A 26,310-nucleotide genomic window follows, 5' to 3' on the forward strand; every position below is an offset into this window, starting at 1 on the left:
AAAACTGCAAGCCCAAAAATAGCCTATGTCTCTTTTGTCTTACCCTACTTTGGCTACTGTATTTGTTCTTGTATTCGGGCCACATGAATGCCGATCAAGATTGCAAATCGTTAAGATCACCACAGCCGCTAGTGATAATCACTATCAGCTCGGTTCCGCTTGCTTTTCCCCTTTCATTCTACTTGGATAGGCCAATCTTATCGAGAATGATCCTCATGCTCTGGGGAAAGGTCTGTCTTCAGGATAGCTGCACAATGTGGGTGCTTATATGTACGCTCTACACCCTATGTCCCCTTCACATAAGTTCGTTACAGTTCGGTAAACGCTAACTGGCATCGCCCTTTTAGATTTCACATGTGCTCTGGTGTGCATGCTTACAATTATTGGGTATCTAGATGCTCTTGTCATTACCCTTCACTACTTCCCGGACGACTCAATGCACCCAGGCTGGCAATATATCCTTAACCTTTATTCATATGTATTTTTGAAGCTTCCGCCTATGCTGAAGAAAACACTATACTTTTATTACACCTGGGCATGCAAGCTTTTTCTGGATATTGGAACGTTTCCTCCTGATCAAGGCCCATTTACAAGCCGAAAATGAAGAGAAAAGAAAGTACATATCTTCATGGGTGAATTGGTGGGTTCCTAGCGACATGGTCAAGAGGATAGAGCCATGTATGTACTCCTACTAAGCGTGGATCTTTTTTGGTAAGAGGGCCGGTGATATTCACAAGTGGCCCCGAGGGCCATAAGGTGATCAAATGATGATGTGCTTAAAAAAAATTGTATTAACTCCTATTATGGAAATTGTAGTTAGTTTCAAGAGAAAACTCTCACGGAATACCGTTCTCTTAAGGGATATTTCTACCCTACACTTCAATATGTGCGTGCTATCTCATGTCATCTGCCATGCATGCTGGCACTAATAGATAATACTTCCAATCAATTCAACCGATGAAGTCCTTTCTCTCCATCTGTATTCGACTTCCCTCAATATATATCTCCTCCTGACGAACCTGATTCGACACATCTTGGGATGTCGATGAACTTCATCTTTCCACGTTTTTAATGAGTGTTTACTCCAACACCATACTGTTTCTCCTCCACTACTACCATCTGTAACCGATGGGTAATCAATCATAGAACACGCCCTCGACTCAATTACATACCTATTCTTAAAGTGCACCACCTCTTAGCATGTAGCTTCTGATATCACCATTTTAATCACATCTAAATCAAAAGGTCTTGCACAGTTAAAACCATCAACGTAAATGGTTGACATGGCCCGTTCCTCTTCATCTCACTCTCTGGCCCTCCGAAACGAGGCTCGATGAAGTCTCGCCCTCATATATTTTGTTTCCCAAGCCCTTACCCCAAGGGTCCTTGTCCAATGCCGGCTTATTAGGCGGCCCAATTGGACCCCAGACAAATTGAGCGATGCGGCTTTTCGCTATTTGAGAAGGATGGTTCGTACCTAGAGAATCTCCTGAGTTAGCATCCATCATGTCAAAGCTAGGTCGATGTTAAGTAGTATATACGTAACGTACCAAGATTACTGTTGTCCGGCACTATCGAGGTCAGCGAATCCACCGCCCCGGAGCCCCTTCCCATCTTATGGCTCTGCCATGCGAACTCATTTTGGGACGGCGAATCCGTGGGCGAAGTCTCCGAGCTGGAATTCTCGCGAGACCTCCACAGATTCAGCTCCTCTTGTTGCTTCTTATACCAAGCAGGCAGACCTTGGAAGAGGCCCAGGGCCTTCTGCGATCCCTCATCCAACGGCATCTCGTGCTTAAACTTGCATCCCGTCTGGGTGAAGGCACATCTTCCTTCATGGATCCACATGTCGCAGTATACTTTGTTCCTCTTTGGGGTCGAAGGGCTGGTCGCAACGATGCGGTCGATTTGGTTCTAGAGGAGTTCTGCATAAGCTTCTCAAACAAACCAAAACTATAGGGGCACTGAAAGAGAGATTGAAGAAGAATGAGAAGAGAATATTCCGCAACTCACCTGGACGAGATCCGATGGATGCAGAGGCCCATGGATTTGGCACGCCTGGGAGTTTCAGCTTTCTCTCCGCTCTCCTCGCCTGCAGAAGGCGTCTCGCTCCCTTTCTCTCTTACAAATAGGAAGAAATTGCTTACTTTGACTGTGACAGTCTGGCTCATGTCCGCCATCCCTTTGGGCGGAACGCCTCTCAGCGGCGGCAAAACCACCATTCCTCGCCGCTCAGGCTCTCTCGGTGGGATTTCGTTCAATGCAGGCAGCATATCAGCCGGCACAAGTCTGGTCAACTCGCCGTTACCCCGATTCAAATAGTACGCATACCCATCGTTCACACCGCTAGGTCCAGGCCCGGCCGCGATTGCCGGTGCAGTCACTCTCCTGTCAGCCACTGGGAATTGGGCAGCACTCGTCTGAGTTGGCGGAGGTGATCGTGTAAACACGTTTCCATCTTGGCAAAGGACCCGCCAATTGTGCGAAGAAAGCCCCCGTGATGGAGCTGCAGGTGCACCCACCGTGTTGAAGTTCGCATGTTGCTGCTGCTGTTGTTGCCGAGGGATTGGATAGGCCACCAGTTGCTGCCCAATAACATCCCTATCACCTTGATTAAAGCCTTGGATGAAATAGCCACTGAAATGAGGGTGGTGATGATGGTTCAATCCCATTTGCCTTTCCATGGCAGCTTCAGTCGAGCAATCACGGAGGTGAGACGTGATTGCTGATGTTTCTGGGGACCATGGCACGCAGGATATGCTTCCTGGCCTCGAGCCCAGCCCTTGAGAACGATCCATCGATTGGGAAATGAGCTGCAAACGGCGGCAAATTGGACTAGTTATGAGGTTAACGGGAATAAAGCATCAAACTGGGATATACTAAACAAGGAGTCGAGCAAGTATAACAGGAGAGTAATTGCTGCGTGTAGAATAGAAGATGAACATTTGCAAAGAGAAGAGAGTTCGAGGCCAACATCAATGGTTGGGAAAAGGGGTCTCACTCCAAATTGCTGCCTTGACGGCCCAAGACATGATGAAAGCTGTGCGCATCGTCCGTTTGTTTATTACCCCTGTTTAACTTCGAGTCAACGCTCGGCTGGCTGCAGGGAATTCACCGCATCTGCTGGTATTTGCTGCGCCTACTGTGCAAAATAAAATCATCGGCTGTTTGATCAAGGTTCATTAAATGCTTTTTTCATTTTTTTTTCCCCTCATGTCTCTAATAGCGTGGCCGCCCATCCTGTGACAAAGCCAAGCAATTGTCTCTTTCTATATGTATGTTAAAAGCTATGTAATTATTGTAAAAATCTTCTTGTTTTTGTTTTCAAGAACCATAAAAATGTCATCAAGTTATAGTCTATTCCTTTGCCCACTACTGATCGGAGAGAGAGCAGGGGGGCGATGAAAATTTCAACTCTGCCGAGTCCCGCTCTGCAGGTGCACTTGGCCTAACCTGTGGTACAGAGCGGCCATGTGTCGCTCCTTCATTGATGCTGGCTTATCAGAACGGTGAATGGTGTCTAGTGCCACGCGGATCTGCGCTTCAGTGTTAAGCATGGCGAGATACTCAAACCCGGTTGGTGGCGCTTGGGCAGGTAGAGCAGGTTGAGGTTGCGGAGGGCCTGTAGGCGGTTGTCGGCCGCCATACTGGAGATATTGCTGGTAATGTTGGAAGGTTTGCTGGCGTCTAGCGGAATCAAAGCCCTTCCTATATACCAATGCTGGGGTATTTGGTTGTTGTATTGCTTGTGGTTTGGCTTGGGAGCCGTCGTTAATGTTTATAGCCCCACCATCGGGGATGGGCATTGACTTTCGAGGCCTGCCCCTTTTACGGGGGGCTGATTGTGGAGGCACATCGACGGTCGGTTGTGATCCAACAGAAGGCGGAAGCGCTTGTCTTTGCTTTGAATCGAATTGCTGTTCTTTGGGGAAGGCAAGGTTTTGCCGCTGTTTTGATCCGACGTCTTGCATCGATAAAATCTCAGCTTCTGTCACGGCTGAAATTGTTCGTTAGCTTTAGAGTCTTTCATTGGTTGCTCGAGAAAGAATGATAAACTTGGGTTTTGTGTAAGCAGATATTCTAGTTCCTTACCTTTGTTCGCGGGGTTCATGTCATCATCGGATTTGTCGTCGTCAGATTCAGGCATATTTGCCCCGTCAAAGTCGTCAGAAGAGTCTGAAGACTCAACAGCGACGTCGCCAACTACCGCCAGATTATCTGTGCCCTTTGCTCCATAGTTGACAGCCTATGAACATAATTATTAGCATTTGTCTCCCATTGACCAGAATGGGATATATAACTAGGGCAGGTCAACATACCATGCGCCGTCTTGCACCACGTCCGAGGACTTCTTTGTTGGCCTCCTCTTCTCTCCGGGCTTCCTCTTCTCTTTGAGCAAGAATCTGGTCCCAGACACTAGAACTGATGGGCTCTGGAGCTTGATCCTCTCCAACTTCCTTATTCTCCTCAAATCCAAGCTTGTCATTAGCCCATACACGGGCATAGGTAAACTGGCTTTCGGCGGAGTTGTCGTCATTCGCCGCAGTCTGTTCCATCTGAGAGCGATCCAAGAGCTTGTCGACAGAGGCGGAATCATAATGAATGGCTGTCTTCTGGTAATCCTCGTCGAACAAGGCCTGGGCACCGTGCTTCAAGATCGATTCCAAGTCAGCACCTTCAAGCTCTTCGTCATCCATACTCTCGATTAGTGCGTGATCCAGAGCCATTTTCTTGCGGCCAATTTCCATGATTCGTTCCTCTACCGAATCTTTGGTCATGAGCTGAAAGCACAGGACCTTATTCTTTTGACCAATGCGGTGAGCACGAGACAGTGCCTGGATATCCTGATGGGGGTTAAAATCGGGGTCCATGATAATGACAGTGTCCGCTGTTGCAAGATTGATCCCAACACCACCAGCCCTAGTCGATAATAAAAAGGCAAAGAGTTCAGAGCCGGGCTCATTGAAGGCATCGATGCGTCGCTGCTTCTCCAAGCCAGAAATAGATCCATCTAGACGACGGTATCCGTAGCCAACTCCATTAAGAAAATCTTCGACAATGTCAAGCTGCTGCAAAAACTGGCTAAATATGAGAACGCGGTGGCCTCGCTCCTTCAACTTGGGCAGCATGATTTCCAATAATAGAAGTTTGGCAGATGCCTCTACCAAATTGCGATGGAGAACCTTTGGGTCGTGATGGCGCTCTTCAATTGCCTCGGAATACATGAAAGGATGGCATAAACATTTGCGCAGCTGCATCAGGATGTTGTTCAAGCTACCACGGTCCTTTGCATTCATTTTACTCTTTGCAAAGACAGCTCGAATAAGCTGTGGATTCTTCGCCATGATGCTCTTTGAGAGCTTCTCCTGAATGACAGTCATGGTAACGGGGAGAATAATCTGTGCCATGGGAGGAAGAAACTTGAGAACACCGAGCTTTGTTCTTCGTAGAAAATACGGCCGAATTTTCTCGTGCAGCTTAGGAAGATTGTCTTTGTCTAAAACAGCATATTCCTCGTCCAGTTTCTCTGCATTTTGCTTCTCATCTATGAACTGCAAGAGGTTGAAGAGCTCTCTCTTGTTGTTTTGCAGTGGTGTACCAGTTAACAATAGTCGAAATGGTATCTTCATAGACTTCAGGGCAGTGTAGAGAAGGTTTTGGTCATTCTTCAGCCGCTGGCCCTCATCAACAACCAGTCCTTTCCAGCTGACGGACTTGAAAAGAGAAGACGTCCGTGGATCTTGAGCCGAGTCATAGGACATGATGACGACTTGAGCTCTCAGGTCTCCAGAACCATTTGGAAATAGTTCATATTTATAAGCGAGATCTTGGGGCTCTTTGCCTCCATGATAAGCAACAACCCTGACACCCGGAGCCCATTGTTTAAATTCTCGACGCCAGTTGGCACAGGTAGCATTGGGGACTACAATGAGGAAGGGCCAACACTTTTAAAGGGTTAGACAAGAATTGAATAGTAGCAAAAGACGCACGGAGTTTTAACTTACTTTAGGCGTGTCCTGCACCAGGGAGGTTACCACACCGACGACCTGAACTGTTTTACCTAATCCCATTTCGTCTGCTAGAACGACACTTCGGCTTTGATGATAATTTTGCAAAAGCCAATTGAGACCCTCTATCTGATAGCCCATTAGCTTTCCTCGAGTAAGGCCAGCGGGCTGCGTGTCCACTTCTGCGAATCGAGTATTTTTGTACAACCTGATGCGCTCTTTCATCTTCTGAGGGGAGTCGTTTTGGAAGTATTTGCCTTCAATGTATTCGCGGTATGCTTCTACAAAGGCCTTGTAGAGTCGAGGTTTATCTGCGGTAGGGGGAGAGTCCCATACAACGTCATCATAACCAAGGCCATGAAACTTGACCAGGATTTTCTTGACCCGGGAGATATTGGCAAGATCCTCTGCTTTTGATTTCCCCAGTGGACCTAGGTCGTCCGATTTGACATTAAAAATGATGTCGGGGGTGATGTATTCGTCTGGAACAGCCTCTTCGCTGGTGAGCTTTAAAAGATCCTGCTCAAGCGCTCGCTTTGCAAAAGAGGATCGCATAGTGCCGGCACTCACGCCAAACACCCAAGCTCCAGAGGCCCAAGAGCAGTGGGCAAATGAGGTGTCTTGCCATTTAATGAGATATTCCCTCTCGTCTTCATTGATATCTCCGTAAGTTGGTGAGGGATTACACTGGCGCACAGGTCGCCACGCCACCAGACGATGAATCTTGCTTCTAGTAGAACTGCAATCATTACATCGCCAGTCGACTGAGTAATCCTTAAGGCGTTCAGACTTGACATCCGTTCCAATTGGATCATTCCCTATGGACGGCAGATGCTCTTGATGCCACCCGCGGTGACAGGTAGTACAACGGAAAAGTACATTGTCGGCGTTGTTAACGAGCTCAGGTGATACTGGGGTGACGGGGTCGACACCACCATTCTCTTCACGCAGTTTTTCTTCCTGTCGGGCAGTCTTTTTTCGAGAAAAAGCGGCGCAGGATCGGCCGTCTTTCTTGCACTCCTGGCAGGAGCTATGTCTTGGTGCACTGCTATCTTTCTTCGAGTGGGTATTGAGACAGAATCTGCATTGGAGTACAAAATCTTCTTCTCCAACTTTGGTAGCCATATGCTCTCGATTGCTTCTATACCCAATGCAGTTCTTATGATAAGCTAAACAACACCCTTGACAGTATAGCAGTTGGCCGCGCTGCTTTGAGCCCCCACAGGTATGACACGACTGCATATGTACGGAACCAAAGGTGGAGTCTGCAGAGATTGGTTGAAAAACTTCTCTGACAGAAATAATCTTTGGTGTAGATGCCTTTTCCTCTGCCACGTAGAACGAATCGTCGTCCATAAAGGCGTCGTCTTGCATACTCATCTGGTTTCTGGTGGCTCTTGCAGACCGTCGAGGCTGTTCAAATTCAATATCGGAGTCCCCAGACCTTCTGTGGGACAATCTGGCATTGTTTTCTCTCTGCTTCCTTAGTCGACGGGAACGCTGCACAGCTCTGCTGGGGCGGCCCTTTTTCAATGCGAGGTCAGACACAACGGGCATAAAGGTGTCTTCATCTTCTGAGGATTGGCGAGAATCCAGCGCCAGTTCATCCAGATCTTGGTCGATAAGGCTAGTATTGAACGACATGTTGGTGAGTCTCAGTTGTATGGGTTTTCGCTTTCGGAGGTTCCGCGTTGGCTGGTTGGTTTCTGTCAAGCCATCTTCATCTTCACCCTCCGAGTTAATGGAATCGCCAGCATGACTCGGGCGGCTACTCGCCTCCCGAGAGCGCAAGACGCGAATTGGACGAGATGGACGCCTGCGACTGGAGATTATGTCATCTTCTTCTTCCTCGTCGAGACCTCCAGCATCAAAGGCGGTAACACCCAGTTCAGGATCCCACTCCTCGTCGGGGGCGAATTTGCGCTTGCGATCGGCTGCGGTCATGTCCAGTGTATCTTGATATGACTGCAGGGCCTCTTCACCGTTGATATACTCGAGAATATCGGCAGTTTCAAACTAGGATCGTGTTAATATGCAGAACAAACAAAAGGAAGAAAGAGCATATATCGGTCATGGGGGAGAAAGGCGCAATACGAGAAAGCTGACACTCTCATGCAGCGGGTGGGGTTTATCTGAGGAAGTGGGCGGGAAGAGAAGGATAGCTGTGTGGGAGACAAAGGATGCTATTTATAGCGGCTAGCAAATGGCCGAGAAGGGCAAGAGGTGAGAAACAAGTGATGTTCAAAACATTTATACGATGTTCGGAGAAAAAACGGGAGGGGCATGCCGCTAGCTGGCGAGATCTTCGATTCAAGCGAGGCCCGCAGCTGGAGAGGTGCATGGGAGCTGCGCATGTGAATGTGCAAAGTTGCTCAAGACGTACCGAATCAACGCGACCATCAGTGAATTCAACATCGTATTGGAGCGGATCTTGGCCAAAATCAGAAACACCCGTAATCTGTTCGACGACACTGCTATATACCACCGAGTATTCGCTCCGTTTCTCGACGGAGAGCTCTGGGATCGCAATCTCGAATTGCACTGACGGTGCAGCCTGCAGCATCTCATCCCCTGGCAAATCGATGTCGGTGTCAATTTGAGATGTGCCCTCTGGTGTTGGTTCTGCGCTCTCTTGTAGAGGAATCTCGCCCTCCTCCTCCATCTTGTCATCAGCCATCTCTTCGTCTCCATCTATCGCTGCCTTTAACAGGGCAAGATCGCCTAGGTCGCCAAGGTCGCCGAGGTCGCTGACATTGTGAAACGGAAGATCGAGAGGGGGGAATTCATTGTCGATATTTTCGTCGCCTAAATCGATCATGCCTCCAAAGATACTAATCTCGTCCATCTGCATCTTCATGTTAGCTCAAGCTCTTCTACAACGACAGGGAGAGATGCGACAGCTCGCGGTAAGCCGTCCCGCAAAGCAGACAGTGGGAGCCGTACCTCTTCAATTCAAGCGCCCCAGCGCTACCGGCATGCATCAGTAGAAGCCCAGAAACACAGAATCGGTGCCATAGAGCTGGAGATCGTAGGATATCCACGGAACATCGGACTGGGCACAATCTGAATCGCATTCACTTGTAGACATCTGGACGCGGCCCCATATATCTGACCTAAGACATGCTGGGAACGCGTTGAATACACTGCCAGAATAGGCTTAGTCGTATGCGCTACAAGGGTATTCATGCTCACCGCCTTTGCTAGACCCCTGTAGCCACCCCCACGATGGCCGGCAGAAAAAAATAATTTGGGACATAGTTGCATCGAAGCTCAGTTTGGAGAGCTGGTATAAGACCGGGGGCCCCTTTGAAAGGCAACTTAGAATGAGCATCACCCAGTTGCTCTCCATCCCCAATAATGACATCGCTTGGGCAGTTGAGAGCTAATGGCTTATCCCGCCAGCTGTTCAATGGCGTGCATAAGAGTGGCGCTTATCCCTTACAGATAAGTCGGCCGGCGACACTCTCCGCCATCCACAGGGGAGTGCGGCGATCTGAGAGAGTCCAATTCGGGGACCAATACAGAGACCGAGATTCCTCGGGCGGAGACAGAAGTGATAGATTGACAAGGAGAGCACTCGAAGGCGCTGCATCTCCTCGGCAACAGCAGAAACTACGCAAGAAACTTGGTCGAAAGGCAGCTGAGGAAGAGGACGAAGAATCCGGCAGAGAGACCAGACGCAAGCGCTTCCTCAATCCAGAGTCTGACTATGGGAAAAAGAGCCTAGTTTATCAACTGAAACATGGGGCATTCAAAGACCAGGCCGCTGCCCTCGTACAAGAGCCCGTACGTCCACTGCCATATCAAAGACTAGAAACCAGCCCACGGCGCAGGACGGAATCTCCTCGGTTTGTGTCAGAGCGCTCAGAGAGACCTTTTTATTCCGATAGACGTTCGGTTGGCCGCTCCGAGAGGCTGTCTTATTCTGATAGACGTTCGGTTGGCCGCTCCGAGAGGCCGCCTTATTCTGATAGACGTTCAGTTGAGCGCTCCGTAGGGCGTTCATCTGATCGCCCCTTTGACCGCAGAGACGACACTGATGTGGACGTGGAAACGCCGCAGCCTCGCGAGAGGAGGAATCAGATGATGGCTATGAACATCAAGTATACAACCGCCGCGTCGCAGTTTCTCTATGGCAAGTCTGTTGTGAAAGCAGCATTAGAGCAGGGAAGACGAAAGCTTTACAAACTATTCATCTACGGAGGCGAGAATCGAAAAGACTCCAAAGACAACGCCGTTATCACGAGGTTGGCGGAGAGACGAAGGGTCCCAATCACCATTATTCCAAATGAGGACCAGAGATTAATGGACAAGATGAGCATGGGTCGACCACACAACGGCTTCGTTTTGGAAACTTCACCCCTGCCTCGTCTGCCCGTGAAATCTCTGGGGAGACTCGAAGAGACACTGGGAAAGCTAGGGTTTCATGTTGAACTGGATCACCAGTCAAAAGAGGAAGAAGATATCAACGGTCATGATACGTTTATCCCACGGAAAAACAACAACGCACCAAAGCCCTTTGTTCTTTTGCTCAATGAGATCCTAGATCCAGGCAACCTGGGAGGTATACTTCGAACGGCGAGCTATCTTGGTGTCGATGCAGTGGGCATCACAAATCGCAGCTCATCTACACTCACCCCGGTTGTGCTCAAGTCCGCGGCTGGTGCCGTGGAAGAGATTACGATATTCAGCGTCGATTCGCCCGTCAGCTTTATAGAGGAGTCACGAAAAGCTGGATGGAAGACATATGCCGCCGTCGCCCCGCCAGACCCCAAACTCGCTCAGAGGCACGGAGACAAGTTCATCTCAACAGCCACCGTGGAGGCAGAACAGCCGCTCAATAGCCATCCCAGTATATTGGTTCTGGGGAATGAAGGCCATGGCCTATCCAAGCCAATCAAGGTAGCGGCCGATTACGAACTATCGGTGCCGTACTTTGTGCAAAACAGCTGCGTGGATAGCTTGAATGTCAGTGTCGCTGCTGGCTTGCTCTGTCATGCCTTTGTGAGGGCACCAGCCATTGTAAACTCAACGGCCGCAAAGGATGAGAAGGAGACCTTGACAGAAACGGTATCGGGAGCCGAGAAGAAGGAAATTCAAGACGAGAAAGATGCTCTTTTTTAAACGGAACATTCTAGCGAGCATAATGATGGAACATGACATGTATGTATTATTATATAGCAATTCGTCGAGGTGTAAGATTATGGATGAATAGGTATGTAGATACCATGCGTCCCCACAACCAATGATCATGATGGTAATGAAAAGCCATGCTCTCCGCAAGATCCCACACATTTTCACTAAATAATTCAATTCAAGAATTTTATTTCACGCTCGTAGTCTTATCATCATAATCCAGCCAATTCACTATTCTCTTAGCATCGGGCGATTGATTGTTGTGTGCTGTAATAAGGATGTACTTCGTATGCGGCTTAGCTGCTGTGTTGTGGCCCACCCAAGCTCAGCTGGTTACCCCAGCCACCAGCTTGTTTGTATTGAAACTTGGCGCGGGTGTGAGCATCGCCAATTCGTGGGTGACTTGCATGCATTGCTAGCTTGTTTTGGGGGCAGCCAAGGGAAAATCTCAATTCTTTGTCCATGTTCATTTAGCTTTGTTTCAGCTGCGACACATTGCCATTCTTTGCGCCGTACATACAGTTGGCGCCGCGAGCTCTCGAGATTCTCAAAGGCGCTGACCGCCACAACCATGACATCCCTCCACAAAATGCTTCTCCTGCCAGCAGCCCTCCTCGCTCTGGTATCTGAAGTGGCGGCAGACCAACCGCTGGCCACGGCGATTAAGAAGCAGCTGCCGAATCCGAACGAAAAGCTGTTTCCTGAGCACCTTGCCTTCGAACCACTCCCACAAGCGCCCGCCTTCGAGGCCGCGAACCTATGGCTCGACGACTACGACGATGAAGATGCCTCCAGCAACTCCACGAAGCGCTACCGCCCAGCATTCTCGAATCACTTCCATGACTCAGAAGAGAATCTGCTGCGACGTGCCGCAGACGTGCTGGCAATTCTGCAGAACCGAGCAGCGTGCCCTTCAGGGACGGAGAGCTGTTCAAACATTGACGCACCTAACAAGTGCTGTCCAGATGGAACATACTGCACCAATGTGTCGGGTTCAGATGCTGGACAGGTTGCCTGCTGTCCTAACGGAGTCACATGCGGAGGAGGAGTCGGCAATTGTCCTGGGGATGCCGTGAGCTGCGCAGCTGATCTCGGGGGTGGCTGCTGTATTCCCGGATATGTCTGTCAGGGAATTGGATGTGAGTGAAGAACACCTCAGCGCTGATCTGCCGAGATTGCAAAGCTGACAACAAGACGTACAGGCGTTCCAAGTGCTTCGGCCACCGGTATTCCGACGTCGACCTCACCGCCGCCTCAAAGCACCACCCAGACGCATACAAGTGTCTCTTCAGGTAATCCATCACCCATGGTGTGACTCTCACTGTCACTGAGATCTCAGACCCTCCTCTGTTACACAGACACTGACAGGAAAGCCACAGACTCAGGGACTGGGACTGCAACTGGAGCAGCGCCATGGAGACCCACGGACGCCACTTCCACCTCCACCTCCTCTTCCTCGTCCACCACCTCAGCTTCCCGCTTGACTACAACTCAGACGGACGAGACTCAGACCGGCTGTCCAACTGGCTTCTATGGCTGCCTCGCCACTCACGGAGGCGGTTGCTGCCGCACCGAACGCGATTGCCAGACGCTCTCCTGCCCGGCGCCGTCTTCAACCATCATCTCCCACGGCGTCACCGTCGTTGTCCCGGCAAACGACGTGCCCACCACCACTGCATCAAACGAGTGTGCGAGCGGCTGGTTCCTCTGCGGAAAAGACGCAGGATCGGTGGCTGGATGCTGTCCCAGTGGATACAAGTGCGGCACTGCGAGCTGCTTTACTTCTTCTGCCTCACAGACCAATTCTCTGCAGAAACAGCAACCGGAGCCCGAGGCTCCAAACAAGAACGCAGCTACCGGATCCATTCCTCGTAGCAACTGGCTGGCTCTGAGCGGCATTGCAGGAAGCCTCGTTCTTATCTTGGGTATATTGTAATGATGAATGATGAAAGCAAGAGTTTACGAACCAATAATTTGATGGCATGGATGTATGACTGTTTATATACCGACCTTTATAGATGCACAGAAGACTCATATCGATCAATATTAATAGCAATATGGACATACAGACCAATTATCTCCCAAGCAGGAGCCCACATGAGCGAAGCGTGAGCCGTTGATGCCTACTTCGCATCTCGACGGGCAGCTTCCTTTCTCACAATCTTCTCCGTCATATGACTTGCACTTTGGAAGGACGGAATCGCCAAACTGCCTCGCTCCAAAGAGGGAAGAACGGTCGCTAAGCGACATTCCCAAAGCTGGAAAGAGGGAACCAACTCTGGCTATATCTTCTTCTCTCTCCAGATTCCAACTTAATCTCTTTCATCTCTCAGCTTCTTCATCCATCCCAGTATTGCTCGCTCTGCTCTCTTGTTTTCATACAGTTTCTCTTTTCTTGGAGCCACAGCATCATATCCATCATAGCCTCACAGCTTCTATCGTCAGACATATTCACCATGAAGTACAACACTACCGCCTTTTTCGCTGCTGCTGCAGCTCTGGTGTCCATCACCTCCGCATCTGCCTCGGCGGCTGAATGCAATCAAACCGCATCTGGTGAGCCTGGCGAGCCCGGCATTTGCGCCATACTGCCAGCCACTCCGCCAGAGCTTCCCTCGGTTGACCCTCTTGACGACGTTCCCCCTTGTATTGAAGTCATCTTCAGGGAAGACCAGTGCTCAATTGATCCCTATACGCCCCCCTGGCCCCTCCCGGCCGCGGCAGCTGCGAACCTCACGAAGGTCGCCGAATGCAAATGCAGCGGAACCACTTTTGCCAACTGGCTTGAGTGCCAGAGCTGCCTCGTAGAACATGACCTTTACAACGATGTCAACTACATCTGGTACAACATCCTGACCGGAGTAAAAGCGGTTCTGTGCAACGCACCCGAACATCCTTACGGCGTCCCGGAATTCGTTTCACCAGCTCAGACTTATATCCCCATCCCAACAACAACACCCATGGCTTCCATCATCCCCATCGCCCCCAGCACCACGGATGAGCCCAGCGAGCCTATCACGCAGGCATCCTTGGCCATCGATCATAGTGTCGCCGTTACAGCGCTCGGACCTCAAAAATCCTGTGACGAGGTTCCTCAAGACTTCAGCAAACAACAAGACACCATTATCACGGGTCCCACTATCACAGGCATCACTCTCACAGCTTCCTTCACCAATCAGTCCTTTTCAGCTGCAGCCACGCCAACTGAACCCCCAAGAAAGCCAGTGGTGCACTTGCCCCCAGCTACCGAGACGTCCAATGCAGTCTCCTCGTTCGAGAAACTGGGTCTGACTTTGGCAATTGTTGGCGGTCTTGTTCTTGGGATGCTGTGATGAGATGAATGACATGGTGTTTGGAGATGATGGAACTAGGTATGAAGAGGGTGTTTGAATGGGTTTCGAGAGTGGCATGGTGCTCAAAATCACATGTTTGTACTTTAAGCATAATTAATACACCTACATTTGCATAACATCTTCACACTGCGACAGGATATCGGTGACAGGGTGAGTCTCCATCGTAGCATGCTGAGCCAATTGACGATGTGACAGGCACTGACAGTCATTCTGAGAAAAAAATTATTCACTATATTGTTCGTATACTATAGCCTAGTCGTAATGTACGTTATCCTCCTCCTCTCCACCACTATACTCTAGGGCATAAACTCAAAGGCGTTGGCGAGCTTCTCCTGGCAGAAAGGCAGCTTGCCAGCGGTCCAGATTTCAGTGTCCTGTTTGTTTGTATCGCGTTAGATGCACGTATGATAGAAAAGTCTCGAGGGTCAACTAACAGGCTTCAGGGTCTTCTTAATCTCGGTGTCGAGAGTTCCGGCCTTGAGCGCAATGATCTCGGGGGCACCATCGGGGTCGTGGGCGATGGGAGATCCGCACTCGGAGCAGAAGAGTCGGTGGACGGCGTTTCCAGAGGCGGCGGTGCCGGTCCACTTCTTGATGGGTCCGTTGATGGTGAGAGAGGCCTTGGGGACGACGGCAACGAGAGCTGCAGAAACGAATTAGCCTTCCGCATGGATGAATCGAGCATTGTTGCGATGCGGGGGGGTATGCATACAGTAGGTTGAGCCGGATTGGCGCTGGCAGTCGTCACAGTGGTCGTAGCCAGTGATGATGGGGGCGTCGACGGCGGCCGTGTAGGTAACGGCCTTGCAGAGGCAGTGTCCGGTGAGAGGCATGGTGAATGGAGGTATGTGTGGTTTAAGAATTGATATTCGTTTCTAGAAAATCAGAAGAGAAAAGATTGTTAGAGAGCTGTTGGTTCAAAACGAGAAGAGGTAGATCATTCGCCAAGATGAGGGCAGAATAAGACAGCTCCTTATAGAGAGCTCTGCTGCAGCTTCATGCATGGGCTGGCGGGGTAGCAAAACTGGTTGGAGCGTACCAGATAGGATTTCAGCCTTTGGCGGGGTCAAATGAGGCACGGCGGCGGCAATGACGTCGGATTCAATGAAGCTGTGAGGTGGAGCTGGAGGGTTGAAGCTTAGTTGGTAGGATTGGGGATGGGATATTCGAAGAGAGAATCGACGGCCTTTATATCCTCAATCCAAACACTGCTTCCTCGGCAAAGCGGTGTTCTGACCTCATCCCGACAGGAACATCGGACGGGTAAACCGGTTCATGTCGTCGGCGTTCCAAATTCAAAGCTTCACTGAGAGTTTGCGTTGTTAGCATCATGGCAATCCAGATGGAGCTAACTGCCTGCCCTGTCAGAGACGCTATTCCCTGTTGACCATCGCTGGAAGCAACCAGGGCTGCCGGCCTCACCAAACTATTGGCCTTGGCTATTTGTCATGAGTTGTTTAGGGCGAAAAAGTGGCTCCGTGCTAAGAGACGGCAAACATCCCAAGTAACAGAATTTGGAATGAGCTGCAGGATGGATTATGGGGTACGGACCAGCTCGGCCGATAAGATGAAGGTTCCATTGCCGGCGTTCGGAAGTGATTGCTGCTCGTGTACGGAGTAGTATATCGATGCATTTTCGGCAACTCGTGGAGGATTAGTATGCTGACACGCCTACGGGCAGTCGGCAATCCAGAAACTCAAATCATTTTGCGGGACTAAGCCATGATCCTTGTCAATAAACATCATGTCTTCCACGGGATGAGGTTCTTACTTTTCAGGATAAACTACTACTCCGTATACCAGATCATATCTGGTAGGTAGACACCGTTGCAGAGATTCTTCCATCATCAAAGAGGGGGGTTTTTTGTGCCGTTGCCAGTATTTGGAAATGGCGCACAGCTGGCCCGTTCCCTGGTGGTAGAAAAGAGTCCTATAAAGGTGACATGTAAGCTTCGGGTGCAGTTGATCTTTTGCATAGTCCCTGCATCTAAATCCTTCTTATGCAACGCTAAGTGTGCCCAGAAACAAGCAATGGCATCCATTGGTATCAGCGTGGTATTGCCGACCCAAAGGACAGCAACCACGAGGCAACGCTAAGACGCCCGATTAACAGTACAGCATCAATGATCTCGGGTATGCTAAAGAAGAACCGGTCTGCCACAAACATTCGAGCTAGCAGTGATCGATAGGATGCTCGTGTTTCCCTGCTGGAGTGCTCCAGAACAAATGCATCCATGGGCGATATCCGAAAGCCTCGGAGGTCCTCTGGAGTCGTCGTAGATCCGGCTGAATCGGCCGAAGTCATCGGGCGCATAATATTTGGCGGCCGACGCCGCAGCCGCTGGATTGTCTTGAAATACAGGAAATCCATAAAGCCCGGTACATATAAGGGCGGGGGCTGCTTCTTCAGAAAGATTTTGGGTAACGTTTCAGGCCGGTCAACCCATATGGTGCAATTTTCCGCCAGTTCGCAGAATATGGCCTCAAAGTCATGCGCATAATGAACAAACCGAGAGTAGAAGACGGGCGTAAGGATTTTGATCTTCACGTGCTCAATTTGCTCCTGGTGACCCGATGATTCTGGAGAGGTGAAGGTTTCCTCGCTGCTCTCTTGAAGGCCACTTGGGACATAAGTCACACTCAGCGGGCTTGACGATTGTTCGACGAGAAATCGTAGGTATTGACGAAAAATTGACTCCAGTTTCGCTTCGGTACTGTTTGCGAGCCTCCCAAGGCTATCCTTTAACGGCTCCGGTCGGTACCAGACATGTAGCTGGTGGTAAAAGAACAAGGACGCCGCTTCCCTGACGATTCTTGGGAATGTCAGAAACACGACCCAAAACCAGGTCAGAGCAAATTCGGCCTTCTTCAATGACCCCATCTGTGAAGCGTCAATTGGTGTGCCATCAGAGAGTAGTCGGGTAGCCACTTTAGACTGTCCTTTGGACGAGACTAGATCAAGAGCTATGTCAATGCCGGAGAAGCTTTCCACGTTGCCTTCAAAGGGGTCTCTGGCCAGCATGGAATAAGACCCTTTGCGAGAATTGAAGGGAGACATGTGGAAATCTTTTTTCCAAGAAGCTTTTACCCAGGCAGGTGTCGGGTGGGAAGTCTCCTCTGAGGAAATCCGCGTGGCATCGTCTGCGGTGTCGCGAATTACCAGATATGGTCGTCTCTCGCCAAAGATGTTGTTCATCTCCAACACAATAGCAGAGAGGGTCCTGTCCAAAGAGTAGAGATACCAAAACGAAATTGGGTTGAACTGATATCCAAGAAACTTTGGGGTAGTAACAAGGAAGGCGTGGGGGTAGTCCCCGGGATTCGCATCCTGCAACCATCAGCAAATATTCGCTCGTGAGCTTTCGTGCCATAACCAGACCTGAGATCTAAGGTATGTATCAAGCTTGGCACGAAGCCCTAGCTTGTTGTTACCTCTTTCTAGATAATCCGCCGAGTCAACACGAAGCCAGCTCCTCGCTCGCCAAATATTCAACAGCCAGGATGAAGAGACATCCAGGTCATCCACAGATACCACGCCATTAATGGTTCCTCTATAACCGATGGGTATTCCCACAATCAAGTAAGGATAAGAAAAAGCATGCTTTTTTGGAAGCTCTCGACTGTGCGTTATGCGACACGGTATCAAATAAGCGGTGCCGCTCTGGGGTTCATCATGTCCGCATGTCCAAATATGCCCTAGGAGCTGAAGGCCAATTGAAACTATGGCAGCCAATGCCACGCCGCCAAGAACAAATCTGGAACATGCCAGCTCATAGCAGAGAGGCATGAGTGAGCAGCGCAGGTTCCAAGCAAGACATATCAGGAAAATGGCAAGATCAGATTGACGGCCTGTCACTTGGTACCAGAAGGTGGCAAAGGGCAGCACAAGCAACCAGACACGGCCCCTGTCGATCCAATCTGCGACGGATATAACAGATCTGAATGGCGAGTCATCGGCCAATCCGTCCATGATACTCGCAGGTTACAGGCAAGCACTCCGTACGAGTGCTCGGCACTGAGGCGGAAATAACTGTGGTCGCACAGGCTCACATCATGATGGACAGTTAGTTGGAGGAGCTACGAAGAAATGAGAGATTTGCTCAAGGCCACGACAGAAATTACCTACGGAATCCAAGCAGTTAACCATCAAGGTGCTTCATCTCCTCAATGTCACTCCTTCCATTGGTACTTCCGTGCCTTAGTAAACAGCAGAAACACCCATTCTTAGTCATCCGGCGGCGGAGATATTGCGGCATGCCGTCATCCAGGCGCGCTCAGCCAATCAAGCGCATTACCTAAGCTGGGGAACTCTAGCACATTCCATGGCAAGGGCGGCGATGCAACGCCCCACGGAGGCGCCGTGCACTAAATCTGGCTTGCCGATTGAGTCAGATTGCCAGCCTTTGTCCAATTCTTATCCTCGCCCTTCAGCTCCAAGGATATATTAGTACGAGTATATAGCCAGTCGCTGCGCAGTGCTAACTCTATCTTGCAAACCTTTTCCTCCATCCTTCTCCCCGCTACAATCGAATTTTCCAGCGCTCGACGCTACAGAAATCGCCTCAACTCATTCCCACGCGACAATCTCGAGCATCACAACCTCTGACCGCTTCGCCACATCACACACATCATGTCTAACCAGGATTGGGACTCTGCCACCAAGATTGGGAGCCGCGTTCGCGGTCCCGGTGCTTCGGACCGCGAAACCGTCATCCGCGGAAAGAGCGCGTTGAACGCTGCCCAGAGATCCGGCGCTTCCATCACCACAGAGAAGAAGTACTCCAGCGCCAACACGGTATGTCGAGCGCCATCAAAGAACTGATGCAAACTATCAATGAATGGAAAACTGACTGCGAATTTCCTTAGACTGGTGGTACTGAGGGCCAGCGTCTCACCAAGGTCGACCGCTCCGACGAAATTATCAAGCCCAAGACTGTCGGAAAGGAAGTCGGAAAGGCCATTGAGCAGGGCCGACAGAAGTTCGAGCCTACCATGACCCAGGCTGCTCTGGGCAAGCAGATCGGAGAGACAGCCGCAACTGTCGCCGCTTACGAGCGTGGCACTGCTACGCCTGACCAGACCGTTCTCTCCAAGATGGAGCGAGTGCTCAACATCAAGCTGCGGGGTGCCAACATTGGTGCCCCGCGCCTGGGCCCCAAGAAGAAATAAATGGAAAACTGGGCGATTGGGTTTTGGAGATAAAGAAAGGAGCAGGAAACGAGTAATTTGCAATTGGGCAAAGGCGACGAACACGAACTGCGTAGCTCTCGCCTGGCGGTATTGCTAGTGGGTGCAATCGGATGCGCTTCTGGCGATAAAAAGGGAGTACAAAGCCGTTTCAATAGATGGGGATATGGCGGTATTCCTGCACGTATAGCAGAGAAACGGGATTGTTTTGGTCCGGTTTACGCAGGATTTATGGCGTTTTACGTGGTATGAACAAGAAATAGAATTCAGAATGTGGACAAACGCTAGTTTGCCTGCTTGCTCACTTTTGCTTCACTTGACTCCGAATCTCGAACTTTTTTGGTGTGCTCCAGTAAATGTGTTTGCAATTTCAGAATATGATAACTACGCAATTCAACCCATTTTTCTCCATCGATTTACTTGAATTTATTCACCATCTACCTCTGCTTTTTCTTTTTGGTACACAGAGTACGACATGACGGCAGACGACTTCGATGCTGATCAAAGATCCCAGCACACCGACGAAAGCATCATAAATCGAAAAAGGGAATTGAAAGGCCTGTCCAGCAGTTTTTCATCCAACATCGGCCAACGAATCCCACCCTCCCATCTCTCAAGCACCTCTAACCCGTTAAAGAGCGATGGTCGCTCTGTCAAGTCCATCGTAGCTTGGCTTGAATCAGCGTCAACCAACGCTGATACATCAAGGTATTCCGGCGATGATATCAAATCTGTTCACTCCGTCGGAACGATTTCGTCGGCAGGCTCGAATTCATCTCTTCTGAGTCGGCATACGATACCGGGGGCCTCAGATGTGGAGGAGTATTCCTTGACACTTCTGAAATACAAGAAATACTATACAGAGGTCCCGCTGGGGAGATGCCTAGACGGTCACGAACAAGATGAGGCGGAAATATCTTGCGACACACAAGTTGGAAATACGCCTACAGAGGTTAGTCTACTGCAGGAATCCGATGAATTCAGCTCTGGCATGTGCTCAGCTCCAGATCAACAGCTTTCTGTACATTTGGAACCAGGCTATGGGGGAGACTCAGCAAGGATAGGCGACAAAGAGCCAAACTCTATTAATAAAGAAGATTGCCATGTGGAGGAGATACATCTTTTTCATCGAGATCCTGAAGAGGTGATCGCATTCTAGGCAAATGTTCGATTACAACTCTATATCTCGGATGATGAATTGGAAGAGTAGTTGGATAAGGATGATGGGATAAGCAGCTCTTCCAGGCCAGATGGTATATGTATAAGTTATGAACCGAGATAAAGACACCTCCTATTCATATAAAAAATCTAGTTGCTACATTTCATTCGCCTTTACGTTGAACGATGTGCTATAATTTTTTGTGTCGGTATACAGGGTAGAAGTTACAACCAAACTAGCACCTTGATGCAGTGGGACTGCGGAGACTGAGAGCTTCTGAGCTTCTAGTTCGCTATATTACTACAAATAGTTTACCATATTGCCCATCATAATTATCATTCGCTGCATAAATTGGTATTGAATCGTCTATAATTAGGCCTTGGCGCTATATTTCGCCGCAGCCTTGTCAAACAGACTGCTCTTCTCTTCCAAATCCAGCACAAGTTGATGGTTGGGGTTCAACTTCTTTAGTGATCTGAATGCTGTTAGCTGCAAATTCTAGGAGAACAGAGGTGAACACGTACTCGAGGTGCTCTTCGGTGCTGTTTCCTGAAATAGAGTTCAGGACCAAAAGGTTGGCAATTCCCTCCGCGTTTGTAGGATCTTTCTGTACGGCCTGCTCCAGGGCACTCTGGGCCTCCTCCAGTCGACCAAGGTGGATTTCGCAAACTGCCTGTGCAATGAGGCTTTGTACTGAGAAAGTTGAGGAACCCTGGGCAAGCTCTTCGTAGACGTAGAACGCTTGCTGGTACTTCTCGCCGCCCTATCATTGACTTAGCATGTATATCTCGTGACACTCTGCAATCTCCCTTACCACTCGAGCTCCGACCCATGCCTCGGCCAGGTTCACCAGAAGACTATCTTGCGCCCATCTTCGCGCAGCAGTAACTTCCTTCAAAGCTAGATCAGTTCGGTTCTGCTGCAGGTGGATCTGGACTATTAGAGCGACAGCGTCCACTATTGGAAGTCGTTAGCTTCATGATCAACAAGGCGATATGCTGGCATATCTCACAGCTTCCTTGGTGCTGCGAAAGGAGCGCGAGCGCCTCCTCGGACCTTCCAGCTGCCTGGAGGACTGTGCCGCCAATAACCTGAACAGTGACATTGTCAGCTGCGGAGGCAGCCAGCTTCTCAATTGTCTTCAGCGCTGAATCGGTCTCCCCACGAATGTATTCGGCGAGCGCGCCGACGGCTTCTAGATCGGGAACGGCCTCGCCCTGAACATCTGCAAGGACATCTTCGGCTTGGCCAAGGGCGAGACGGGCTCGGAGCTGCAGCACTCGCGCGGGCAGAGCGTTCTCGGACGAGAAAGATGATGTGTCGAAGTCGATGACCTCTTGGTATTGTGACTGGTAGAAGTGGGTGTGGATGTTGATCAATTCGCCCTCTGCAGAATAGGGATCCATTTTGGCGATGTTGCGTCTTGCTGTCTTGTAGAGAGGAATAGCATCACCAACTTGCCGTAATAATAACTGGCCTTCCAGCTCAATGGCTCCAATGGTGGGGTCCCCTGACAGGGATTGCATGCGCCACACGTTCGAGTGGCTGGTGAGATTTCTTTCGGCCCAATAAACGAGGCAGAAAGCCTGACTCACCTGGGCAAGCCACATTGGCTATCGTAGCCCCAATCAGGAATAGCGTTGACCCTATCGCCCACAAAGCGAGAAATCACCAAACTCTCCCAAATTTCGCTTTACTTTCGGAACTTTGCATCACCAAACACTCAAGTAACGACACCGCACACCGTCGTCAAAATGGTACGTTAATGGGCTGCTACTACCACTGATACCTCAGTCAATCCCTTCCATACCCGATTTACAAAAGCGATCCCTCGAATGTTTCGTCCGCACGATGGCAGTCTTCGCGATGGAAAACGACATTTCTTTGTGCATTGAATCTCTGTGGGGGAGAGAGGGCTGAAGAGGATGGCGCTGTCGCTGCATCAAAAATTCCGAAACATCAGTTGCGCCATCGCGAAAATGTGCGAATTGTTTTGCTGCTTGGAGCTGGGAAATTGATATATCGACAAAGACTGCCATGTGCTGGACAAACGACCACTTCGACTCGCACCCACCAACTTGAGCAACCCGCGACCATCAGATGGCTGACATTTTCTTTTCTTCGGATTAGGTCAACATTCCCAAGACCCGTAACACCTACTGCAAGGGCAAGGAGTGCCGCAAGCACACCCAGCACAAGGTCACCCAGTACAAGGCTGGCAAGGCCTCCCTGTTCGCCCAGGGTAAGAGACGTTATGACCGGAAGCAGAGCGGTTATGGTGGTCAGACCAAGCCCGTCTTCCACAAGAAGGCCAAGACCACCAAGAAGGTCGTCCTGCGGTTGGAGTGCGTCAAGTGCAAGACCAAGTTGCAGCTGGCCCTGAAGCGATGCAAGCACTTTGAGCTGGGGTATGTGATCCAAGGGATTTGGGGTTTCTCGCGCGAGACAGTACTGACGATGACTACAGTGGTGACAAGAAGACGAAGGGTGCGGCTCTGGTGTTCTAAATGCATTGTTTTCCGGTCTTACCAATTCTTATGCTTCTCCTGGCGGCATACGGGCATCATGGAACTTGGCGAAGGGGGTACTGGTCCTTGTTTAGAGGACAGCGGCTCATAGGAAACGAATAAAAAGATTTCTTCATGGACCGCATTCACGCGTTTTTACTGGGATATGCTTCGAAGTGTTTATGGTGGAAAAGCCAACCTGGGACAATATTCCAATTCACGATGGCCTGGTGTCTCTATGCTAGGCAAATTTTGGTTCATGGAGGAGGCTCAGACTAGCTAACATGAAAAAGAAGCCGAATTTCAACCTTTTTCAAAGAGCTTATGGTTTCTGCGAATCGTTGCTGTCTCTCTATTGTCTTCTATGTCTTTGTTGTTCTAGATACCGGATATTGGCCCAACTTCTATCTAAAAGCCCTCGCCAAGCACAATGGTTCGGCCACCTCCGTACCACAGGGCACCATTTCGAACATCCAGTCCTCTCTCCTGTCCAACAACCCACTCACCGATGAATTGAGCATCTTGTTGATCCCAGACCTGTTTCTCTAGCCAAGCATTGATGTCATCAATAGCCTTGACCCACTTCTCCCTCTTTTCAGGAGTGTCATGCTCTTCATCTGTCATATATCTCCCCAAAGTGATGTGAGCACTGGGAACCTGGTACCGCGAACCAACTTCAACTCCTGCCTCCTTTACTTTGTCAAAAATATCTCGTCGAAGATGGTGGTAGGTGTAGTCATCTCCCTGAGTGACGGGTCCATTGGCGGGCGTGTCAGGTGCAACGGGCGCAGGAGAGAGGGGAGTTTCACCAGAAGCCGGGAGAAATGAGAGGGCAAACGCAGAGAGATCATATGAAATCATGGGCTTCACAAGACGAGAGCGATGGGTGTGAGTATAAGAAGCGATGGAGGGCGCGGCAGGCCGTATGACGGAGACGAGTGAGTCAATCTCCTGGGGAGTCTTGGAGAAGGTGATCTCAAGGGTCGTCATGTGCATCCGGTGGGTGGGCATGAGCCAGATTTCTGAGCGAGTTTGTTAGACGATATTCTGATTGTATCATGAGTGTAATTGAATACGCACTCGGCGAAGCTTCTTGAAGAAGTGCTTGAATCTTTGCCGCCAGCTCAATGATGTGGATTGGAGGGCGAGCCCAGATCACAAGGCAATTTCGCTCATCGCGGAATCCGGGCTCGATGTCAGGATTCTCAAGGCGAAGAAGGTACTGGTCAATCACGAGCTCCTTGTAATCGGGAGAAAGAAACTTTTCTTTCTGAAGGCCATTGCGTTTGGTGCGGTGAGCGTGATATAGGGCTTGGATTTCTTCCTATAATGGAGGTTAGTTAATTTTCTGGCCTGATCTAAAGCATATTCTATAGTATGATATTGGATTACTATTGGATATATCGACTTACAGGCTTGTTATTGCAAGCTTGGATGAAGGCCTCGTATGGGTTCTCCCCGGGCTTCAAGACGATCCCAGACAGATCTTCGAGCTTGTTTTTTGCGTCGGTGGAATACATTGTGCTCCCCATGATTGCTCAATGATAAGATAAATGCTAGTTAGAGTCTCTATATCATATGTTCTTTTGGAATTCTAAGCTCTTCACGGCAAGAGCCTTTTTATCTTGTTGTGCTACGCCCTTGGGCTCTCAGAGCGACATTAACTCCCCGCCTCAGCTCAAATGTGCAGCGTAAGTGAGATGACTAAGCGGCCAATGAGGTGTCGCGACGAACATATTTCATAAATATGTGGTATTAGTCTGGGGTTGCGAAATTAAGAATACGAGCCGTACGGATGTTAAACAAATCTCCGGCCGCGCGGCGTGAGGCAGTGAAGACAGATTGTCTTGTGGAAGACTGATATTAAAGCTTATAGTTTGATCGACCAATCTCTATGGGGTATCTTAACCCGGATTAACGGCTCAGCCCTTTTACCTGAAACAAATTCCAGGAGTTGACAATCTTCAACCGCAACACCACTGGCAAATTGCGACACCACAAAATCCATCTTGGTTCCTGTTTGCCCTAACACTACCATAGGAGAATGCCAAGTCCCAGGGCCATAAGTGACGGCCTGGCTTTCTGTAGCGATGAAAGCACGCAGACGCCCGAGATCCGGAAATCCCCTCCCGGGTAGCCCATCGCCAGCGGGCACAGGTAAATCTTGATCTTGAGGACTGGGTGGGAGGCTCGGAGCGACAATGACTAGATATGTTGATGCAGTGGATTTAATTGGGGTGAAAGTTTGCGCTGTAAACGGGTGTCGCTCGAGATGCCGCACGGTAAATGTATTTTCCCCGGAAGAATCGGCGCCTCCTCTTGCAGCACAGACGAAGATGCTCATAACGGGCTCTCCTTTGCCGCTGGGTGCTTGATCGTAGAGGTTCTTAAGGCGGCTGACATTTCGATATTGGATTGCAGAGCCTTGGTTGGCGGAGAAGGCGTTGGGTGGCAAGGATGAAGCATGGGCGTCGAATGATGAGGGGTGGACGTCGGGCCGTGGATTGGAGATTACGTCTCCAAAAGACGAGAAAGATTCATGAGTTAGACGCTCAGCGGTGATTTGTATATCGAGGGCGCCGATGGGAACTTGGATCGCCATGGTGTTGAGGTGAGATGAAGATGGATCACAGAACTTGGTATGAAGAGGATTAGGCGGCGGTTAAGCTGGAAGAAGCTGTTAAGATGTATGAGTACGTATAGCAAGTGTTATAGAAAAACTTTATCGAAAAAAAAAAAAAGAGAATGAACATTGGAGATGAGTCTACGTCAAAGACGAGGATACACAGGTGAAGATGGATTTATCCACCTCGTGTGATGCCATCACGGAGGCCGGGCGGTGAGCTCCGGTGCCGGACCCGCCCGGAGAAACTCAGCGGCTGAGCGGGTGGCGGCGCCTTTTCCCTGGGAAGGAGCACTTCAACCTGTTTGTTCTACCTATACAATATCATCGGTTTCTC

At 49.9% G+C, this 26,310-nt stretch overlaps 12 protein-coding genes across 12 annotated transcripts; 6 read left to right on the forward strand and 6 right to left on the reverse strand.

Annotated features, from left to right (window-relative positions):
* Nucleotides 1-1,298: 1,298 nt before the first annotated feature.
* On the reverse strand, nt 1,299-2,684 carry TRIVIDRAFT_218427 (uncharacterized protein; the record flags this gene model as incomplete). The annotated part of the gene is made up of 4 exons (XM_014104996.1): nt 1,299-1,477; nt 1,551-1,914; nt 2,014-2,058; nt 2,148-2,684. The coding sequence occupies 4 exons, from the start codon at nt 2,682-2,684 to the stop codon at nt 1,299-1,301; spliced, it is 1,125 nt and encodes a 374-aa protein (XP_013960471.1).
* Nucleotides 2,685-3,991: 1,307 nt separating this feature from the next.
* TRIVIDRAFT_35958 (uncharacterized protein) lies at nt 3,992-8,571 on the reverse strand (the record flags this gene model as incomplete). The annotated part of the gene is made up of 4 exons (XM_014104997.1): nt 3,992-4,246; nt 4,320-5,945; nt 6,006-8,024; nt 8,392-8,571. The coding sequence occupies 4 exons, from the start codon at nt 8,569-8,571 to the stop codon at nt 3,992-3,994; spliced, it is 4,080 nt and encodes a 1,359-aa protein (XP_013960472.1).
* Nucleotides 8,572-9,365: 794 nt separating this feature from the next.
* Nucleotides 9,366-11,132, forward strand: TRIVIDRAFT_36346 (uncharacterized protein; the record flags this gene model as incomplete). Its single annotated transcript, XM_014104998.1, has 1 exon — nt 9,366-11,132. One exon carries the CDS (start codon nt 9,366-9,368, stop codon nt 11,130-11,132), a length of 1,767 nt encoding a protein of 588 aa, XP_013960473.1.
* Nucleotides 11,133-11,715: 583 nt separating this feature from the next.
* Nucleotides 11,716-13,080, forward strand: TRIVIDRAFT_218430 (uncharacterized protein; the record flags this gene model as incomplete). The annotated part of the gene is made up of 3 exons (XM_014104999.1): nt 11,716-12,283; nt 12,347-12,436; nt 12,524-13,080. The coding sequence occupies 3 exons, from the start codon at nt 11,716-11,718 to the stop codon at nt 13,078-13,080; spliced, it is 1,215 nt and encodes a 404-aa protein (XP_013960474.1).
* A 520-nt stretch (nt 13,081-13,600) lies between these two features.
* TRIVIDRAFT_63586 (uncharacterized protein) lies at nt 13,601-14,476 on the forward strand (the record flags this gene model as incomplete). The annotated part of the gene is made up of 1 exon (XM_014105433.1): nt 13,601-14,476. The coding sequence occupies one exon, from the start codon at nt 13,601-13,603 to the stop codon at nt 14,474-14,476; it is 876 nt and encodes a 291-aa protein (XP_013960908.1).
* Nucleotides 14,477-14,705: 229 nt separating this feature from the next.
* On the reverse strand, nt 14,706-15,651 carry TRIVIDRAFT_73622 (uncharacterized protein; the record flags this gene model as incomplete). The annotated part of the gene is made up of 4 exons (XM_014105000.1): nt 14,706-14,871; nt 14,932-15,140; nt 15,210-15,372; nt 15,537-15,651. The coding sequence occupies 3 exons, from the start codon at nt 15,328-15,330 to the stop codon at nt 14,794-14,796; spliced, it is 408 nt and encodes a 135-aa protein (XP_013960475.1).
* An 893-nt stretch (nt 15,652-16,544) lies between these two features.
* On the reverse strand, nt 16,545-17,693 carry TRIVIDRAFT_141952 (uncharacterized protein; the record flags this gene model as incomplete). Its single annotated transcript, XM_014105001.1, has 1 exon — nt 16,545-17,693. One exon carries the CDS (start codon nt 17,691-17,693, stop codon nt 16,545-16,547), a length of 1,149 nt encoding a protein of 382 aa, XP_013960476.1.
* Nucleotides 17,694-18,913: 1,220 nt separating this feature from the next.
* Nucleotides 18,914-19,999, forward strand: TRIVIDRAFT_73623 (uncharacterized protein; the record flags this gene model as incomplete). Its single annotated transcript, XM_014105002.1, has 2 exons — nt 18,914-19,292; nt 19,364-19,999. The coding sequence occupies 2 exons, from the start codon at nt 19,128-19,130 to the stop codon at nt 19,664-19,666; spliced, it is 468 nt and encodes a 155-aa protein (XP_013960477.1).
* Nucleotides 20,000-20,159: 160 nt separating this feature from the next.
* TRIVIDRAFT_36093 (uncharacterized protein) lies at nt 20,160-20,843 on the forward strand (the record flags this gene model as incomplete). Its single annotated transcript, XM_014105003.1, has 1 exon — nt 20,160-20,843. One exon carries the CDS (start codon nt 20,160-20,162, stop codon nt 20,841-20,843), a length of 684 nt encoding a protein of 227 aa, XP_013960478.1.
* Nucleotides 20,844-21,109: 266 nt separating this feature from the next.
* Nucleotides 21,110-22,267, reverse strand: TRIVIDRAFT_86293 (uncharacterized protein; the record flags this gene model as incomplete). The annotated part of the gene is made up of 4 exons (XM_014105004.1): nt 21,110-21,318; nt 21,368-21,606; nt 21,658-21,800; nt 21,856-22,267. The coding sequence occupies 4 exons, from the start codon at nt 22,247-22,249 to the stop codon at nt 21,216-21,218; spliced, it is 879 nt and encodes a 292-aa protein (XP_013960479.1).
* A 286-nt stretch (nt 22,268-22,553) lies between these two features.
* Nucleotides 22,554-23,671, forward strand: TRIVIDRAFT_86297 (uncharacterized protein; the record flags this gene model as incomplete). Its single annotated transcript, XM_014105005.1, has 3 exons — nt 22,554-22,600; nt 22,974-23,251; nt 23,311-23,671. 3 exons carry the CDS (start codon nt 22,598-22,600, stop codon nt 23,348-23,350), a joined length of 321 nt encoding a protein of 106 aa, XP_013960480.1.
* A 12-nt stretch (nt 23,672-23,683) lies between these two features.
* TRIVIDRAFT_82289 (uncharacterized protein) lies at nt 23,684-25,952 on the reverse strand (the record flags this gene model as incomplete). Its single annotated transcript, XM_014105006.1, has 4 exons — nt 23,684-24,372; nt 24,431-24,674; nt 24,763-24,887; nt 25,286-25,952. The coding sequence occupies 4 exons, from the start codon at nt 25,950-25,952 to the stop codon at nt 23,759-23,761; spliced, it is 1,650 nt and encodes a 549-aa protein (XP_013960481.1).
* Nucleotides 25,953-26,310: the final 358 nt, after the last annotated feature.

Source organism: Trichoderma virens (assembly GCF_000170995.1).
Source record: "Trichoderma virens Gv29-8 chromosome Unknown TRIVIscaffold_2, whole genome shotgun sequence".
NCBI classification, from domain to species: Eukaryota; Fungi; Ascomycota; class Sordariomycetes; order Hypocreales; family Hypocreaceae; genus Trichoderma; species Trichoderma virens.